Source organism: Solanum lycopersicum, chromosome 2 (assembly GCF_036512215.1).
Source record: "Solanum lycopersicum chromosome 2, SLM_r2.1".
NCBI classification, from domain to species: Eukaryota; Viridiplantae; Streptophyta; class Magnoliopsida; order Solanales; family Solanaceae; genus Solanum; species Solanum lycopersicum.
The window spans coordinates 37,447,875-37,454,594 of NC_090801.1; the positions used below are offsets into that span (position 1 = coordinate 37,447,875).

Below are 6,720 nucleotides of genomic sequence, written 5' to 3' on the forward strand. Positions count from 1 at the left end.
ATATATTCAAAGGGCTTTTCCTATTCCAATAACGTATAGAAATTCTTAACACATTTACCCTTTAGTTTAAGCTTCAACAGGAAAAAATCTAACCCACATACCCGTCCCGCCTCCAGTTAGTATTTACTAGTTATTGATTAGTCGACAAATTAATTAGTAGTTAGTTATCATTGTTCATTACTTGTTAGTAGTTAGTTAACATTGTTTTAGAGTTATTTACTGATTCTTTAGTTAGAATAGGTTGTTGAAGCTAATTCTTCTTTGTCTATGTATATCTTAAAGACTCATCAGATGTATTCATTCATTTTCCCAATTATTCAATTTCTCTCAAAGATGTGCTTTCTCTTACAGAAGGTTCATCAATGGTGAACTGAGATTCACAAAGTTTGATTCAAGTTTAACATGGTATCAGATTCGTAAAGGTTCTTCATTTCACAGTCTTCATCTTGAATCTGTTATTGTTGATTTTCCATAGGCATGGCTTCATATCTTGATCTCGATCAACAAAATGCTCCACCTATTAAAGTTCAGGATCTACCAGTCTTATCTACTAATACATTCTATATGCATCCATCTGAGAATCTTGGATCTTCAATTGTTTTAGTTCTTTTTGATGGATTAGGTTATCGCTCCTAGAGACGAGGAGTTCTCATAGAATTATCAGTAAAGATTAAAACAATATTTATCAGTGGAAAAATTGTGAAGCCAGATCCAAATTCACTTAATTTTTCCCAATGGGAACGATGTGATGATTTGGTTACTTCATGGATTCTCAATTCACTCTCAATGGATCTCGCCAATAGCTTACAATATGTTAACAATGCAAAGGAGTTGTGGGATGAGTTAACTGATAGGTACGATCAAGCAAATAGAGCAAAATTATATCAATTACAACGCGGACAGTTGAATTAACTCAGGAAAACCTTGATGTTACTAGTTACTATACCAAAATGAGAAGGCTATGGGAAGAACTTAATACGTTAGACACTAGTTGCCAGTGTACATGTTTATGTACTTGTGGAGGAAAAACAAAGTTATACAAAGCTGAGCAGGATAGGCAGCTCATTTTCTTATGTGATTGAATGAAGTATACACAGTCATTCGAGGCAGCATCTTAATGATAAATCCCTTGCCTACCATGGCCCAAGCTTTCTCTATTTTAGTACAAGAGGAAAAGCAGAGGGAACTTAAGCCTCATGGTAAGTTCAACCTAGAATCCATCTCTTTCCATGTGAATGCTGCCAGTGCCAGTACAAGTTCTAAGACAAATTATGGTCCATCTAAAAATAATTGGGAAAGTAACAGTGGTTGAAGCAATGGAGGAAATTGGGGGAATAACAGTGGAGGGGGTAGACCTTCAAATAAATCTCATTTGTTTTGTGATTGCTGTAAAAGAAATCTGGGAACATAAGAGATAAGTGTTTCAGACTCCATGGTTTCCCTGAGGGCTTTAAGTTCACTGAATGTAAGAATGATGTAAGCAAAAGGTTATGAAAGAAGTAAATATCATGAAAATAAATCTCCAGTTTTAACTAAGCAACACCTTGAGCAGCTGGTGAATCTATTAGAAAACATTCAGGTCCAAGGAGGAAACAACAATGCAAACACATCTAGAAATAATGCAAACAACATTTTTGGTGGAGCTGCGAATTTTGCAGGTATTCTAACCTATTCCTCTTCAATTACTGATGTTGGTACATTTTCATGCAAATGTTCTAATCCCTCTTATGACTCCTACATAATAGACTCTGGTGCCTCAAATCACATGACTTTCAATAAGAACTTGTTAACCAATATCAGACTATTGCCTCACCCTTTCCTAGTAAATCTACCAAATGGTTTTAACTTTGTATAAAGTTCTATGTATTCCAAGTTTAAAATTCAACTTGATTTTTGTACATTCTTTAGTCTCTCATATTAAAGGTGTCATTAGTTTCAATCCAACTTCTTGTTTGATGCAAGGCCCTTGAATGAAGAGCCCTCTGGAGATTGGTAAAGCACAAAGTGGACTCTATTTCTTATACTCAAAATGTCATAGTTCTTGTTCTAGTCTTGGTATTCAAGCAAATGGATCACATAATTCTTCACTGTCTGTTATTTCAAAGAACTTAAATACTGCAACATGTAATTCTTTGTGTAATGATTCAAGTTCTACATCATGTAACTCTTTAAATGGCACTCCAGGCTCATCTTGTAGTACTACTGTTTATCCTCCCACATCATCCACATGTCATGGTAATAATGTTGATCTTCTATGGCATAATAGGCTGGGCCATGTACCCTTTATGAAAATGAAAGAAATATATTCTATTCCCATATTATTTTCACATAAACAACCTTTTGTATGTTCAATCCGTCCTATGGCTAGACAAACAAGATCTCCTTTCCCAACAAAGACCTCTTCATCTAGTAATAAACCTTTTGACCTCCTTCACCTAGACCTATAGGGACCTTACCATGAAGCTAACCATAATGGTTATAAATATTCCATGCCCATTGCAGATGATTTCAGCAGGTCAACCTGGACTCAACTCCTTACCTGCAAAAGCAATACACTCCAAACAATAAAAACATTTGTTTCTCTTGTGGAAAATCAATTCCAAACCACTGTCAAGACTACTAGAACTGACAATGGATCAGAATCCCTCAATACTGAAACAATTGTTTATGTTCAAGATACAGGCATAATATACCAGAAAACTGGTCCATACACACCACAACAAAATGGTGTAGTGGAAAGAAAATATAAACACATTTTAGAAGTTGCTCGGGCATTGTTGTATCAGTCAAAACTTCCTAACAAATATTGGGGAGAGTGTATCCTCACAGCAACTTACCTTATTAACAAATTTCTCAACTCAACAATCCATAAACCCATTTTGAGATATTATACAATAAACAACCCTTGTATTCTCACCTTAGATATTTTGGATGCCTTTGTTTCCCTTTAATTACAGTCCATAAAGACAAGTTTGACCCAAGATCCACACAACACATCTTTGTGGGATATCCTTTAAACACAAAGGGGTACAAGGTTTTAGACTTGAGCACCAAAAGAATACATATTTCCAGAGATGTGTCATTTTGTGAAAATCTTTTTCCTTGTTCTAATTTAGGGGCAAATTCTAGTTTTGCCACAATATTAAGAAAATTAACCTCAAATTCAAACATGCTGAATTTTGATTACAGTTCTTTTCACAAAGTTAATGTGTTGGATGATGATACCATCAATAATGTCACTAACACTACTATGCCATCACCAAATTCATTTTTTTCATAATGATGTCTCACAACCTGTTTGTGATCCTTTCATACCATCACCAAGTCTACTTCCTCAAAATGAAACAGACTTACCAAACAACAATACAATCAAGATCAACACCAGAGTCTTAGAAGATCTACAAGATCACATACCATTCCTGCCTACCTTAAGAAATACCATTATTCACTACCTACATCTAAAGCTTCCACATCATCATCATTACCACCCTATCATTTTACTCATCACACATTCCTCACTAGTTTTAATCCAGACAGTCAACATCTGATTAATCACATTTCGCATGACACTGAACCTTCTTCATATGAAGAAGAAGTGGTAGATCCTGCTTGGCAAGCAGCAATGACATCTGAATTTGAAGCTTTATATGCTAACAATACTTGGGATCTTGTTAAGTTACCTGCAGGAATGAAAGCAATAGGATGTAAATGGGTGTACAAAATCAAACACAAAGCTGATGGCTCAGTGGAAAGGTACAAGGCTAGAATTGTGGTGAAAGGTTACACTCAGCAGGCAGGTGTTGATTACAATGAAACATTCTATCTAGTGGTGAAAATGACCACAATATGGGCCTTAATAAGCATAATTGTGAAGAAGGGTTGGGACATGTATCAGTTGGATGTCAACAATGGTTTTATTCATGGAGATTTATCTGAAGAAGTTTAAATGACCATACCACAAGTCTAGTAAATTATTCAGGCATGTGTTGCAAGATCAAAAAGTCTTTATATGGTCTAAAACAAGAAAGTAGACAAGGGTATGTTAAAATATCTCAAGCCCTTTTCTCAAGATGGTACACTCACTCAGACAGTGATTATTCCTTATTTTTCAAAATGACTGTTACTTCCCTTGTATTTGTAGTTGTCTATATTAATGATATAGTATTGACAGGAAATGATGTTCGTAAGATAAATTCCCTGAGATGTTTTCTTCATGATAACTTCAAGATAAAGGACCTAGGGAACCTTCACTAATTTCTGGGATTAGAGATACTTTACAAGGAAACTGGAGTTTTGATTTCAGAGAGGAAGTTTATTATTGATTTGTTGAAAAGAGTTTAATTGTTCCTCATGTGGACCAGTCATGTCTCATCTTGAGTCCGCAGTTAAACTAAAGGCTAATGAGGTGGTGCTACTAAAGGATCTCACATACTACAAAAAGTTAGTGGGAAAGCTGGATTTCTTGATACATACCAGGATAGATATAACATTCAGTTTCCAACATCTTAGCCAGTTTCTTCAATCTCGTATGAAACCATATCTTTAACCTGAATATCATGTTTTAAGATATCTCATGAGTGATCCTCGTCTATGGATTTTCCTATCCAATAATAAGAACTGCATTATAACTGCCTACAGTGATTCAGATTGGGCTGCATGCCCGGACACTAGAAGGTCAGTCAGTGGTTACATTGTATTGATGGGAGACAATATTATTTGTTGGAAATCTAAGAAGCAAACAACCATCTCTTTATCTTCAGCAGAAGCTGAATATAGAGCAGTCCGGAATGTAGTTGGAGAATTGGTGTGGTTGGAAATATTGATGACTGAATTACATGTACCATGAAATCTACCTATTTTTGTATTTTGTGACATCAAGACAGTTGTCCATATTGCAAGAAACCCTGTGCTTCATGAGAGTACAAGCATATTGAAGTTAACTGCCATTTCGTTAGGGGCAGTTGCAAAAAGGCCTCATCCAACTTCACCACAAACCTACTGAGGAACAACTAGCTGATGTTCTGACCAAGTCTTTACCTAGCTCAAAACAGTCTATCATTTTATACAAGTTGGCTGTGAACTACTCACCTCCAACTTGAGGGGGGTGTTAGGATTTACTGACTATTGATTAGTCGACAAATTAATTAGTAGTTAGTTAACATTATTCATTACTTGTTAGTAGTTAGTTAACATTGTTTTAGAGTAGTTACTGATTTTTTAGTTTGAACAGTTGGTTGAATCAAATTCTTCTTTGTCTATATATATTGTAAAGACTCATCAGATGTATTCATTCATTTTTCCAAATTATTCTATTTCTCTTAAATCTCTGTTTTCTCTTCCAGAAAGGTTCATCAATGGTGAAGTGAGATACACACAATTTCATTCAAGTTTAAAATCTCCTCAAAAGGTCTAACCTGCAAACACTATATGTAACATTCCAGAAAATCATATGTCTAATGAAGAGACAACATGCCCTTAGGATAGCCTATTAGGGATACATAGGAATCTCAATGCCCAAAATTGAGAAATATTAGGCATAGTATAGAAAAATTGGCCAAGTGATATTAATCAATTTTCTATATACGAATAAGAAATATATTTTTTTGGTTGTCATACCCTAAACCAAGATTGTTGTTCAATAAATGTACCTACAATGAAGACCCTAAACTAAAATGCTTTTTCCTTTAACTCACAAAAAAGTATGAGGCATCCAAGTGTCAAGCCTAGATTCCATGTCACATGATCAATTAAAATGATCATGTAGAGTAAGCAGTGCCCAAGGACATAGTGAGGATCCTTGGGACAATAAGTAAACATTTCCAAAGGAACCATAAATAATAGTTAGTTAGGAAATTACAACCAACCCATGTTCAAGCATATGTGAAAGACATGTGAAGAAGCACCAAAGAAGGGTTCCACCCTAACCGAATTCAGTTAGTGTAGTTAAAGCGACAAAAATGTGCATAAGGCACCACTCCATGTGGGGCCTAACTTCCTAACCAATTTTAGACTCTAAAATACTGTCCCAAATAGCTAACTAACCTAGGACTAACCTAAATGGACCCACTAGTGCACCCGACAATCTAGGACCAAAACCGGGTTGACACTAACCTAGTACTAGATAAAGAGACAACATAGTACCTAACCTAGGATGGTCCTAAAGGTTAGTTATGGTCCTATCAACTAAGGGGTACTTTAGTAATTCCCCTGGGTTACCTAATTAATTTATTTATCAAATTAGTTAATTAATTCAAAAGGGCTAAAACAAAAACTACAAAGGAAAATTTTAGATTTTTGTTAAGACAAGAAAGGGACAACCTAGTACCTAACCTAGGATGATCCAAAGAGTTAGTTAAGGTCCTAAAAACTTAGGGATACTTTAGTAAGTAACCTAGGATACTTAATTAATAAATTTAGCAGCTTGATTAATTAATTAAAAGGTTCAAAACCGAAATCACAAAGAAGTTTCAAGATTTCGGTTGTGACAAGAAAAAGACAATCTAGTATTTAACCTAGGATGGTCCAACGGATTACTTATGGTTATAACGGCTTAAGGGTACTGTATTAATAACGCAAGAAACATCCTAGTACTTAACCTAGGATGGTCCTAAAGGGTTGATTATGGTTCCAATGACTAAGGGTACTTTATTACTTACCCTAGGTTTCTAAATTAATTAAATTAAGGATTGAATCAATTAATATAAAGTCAAAATGTTGACC

At 35.1% G+C, this 6,720-nt stretch overlaps 1 protein-coding gene across 1 annotated transcript; it reads left to right on the plus strand.

The window, feature by feature from the left end:
- Window positions 1-4,573: 4,573 nt before the first annotated feature.
- Window positions 4,574-5,099, plus strand: LOC138342013 (uncharacterized mitochondrial protein AtMg00810-like). Its single transcript, XM_069294194.1, has 2 exons — window positions 4,574-4,837; window positions 4,956-5,099. The coding sequence occupies exons 1-2, from the start codon at window positions 4,574-4,576 to the stop codon at window positions 5,097-5,099; spliced, it is 408 nt and encodes a 135-aa protein (XP_069150295.1).
- Window positions 5,100-6,720: the final 1,621 nt, after the last annotated feature.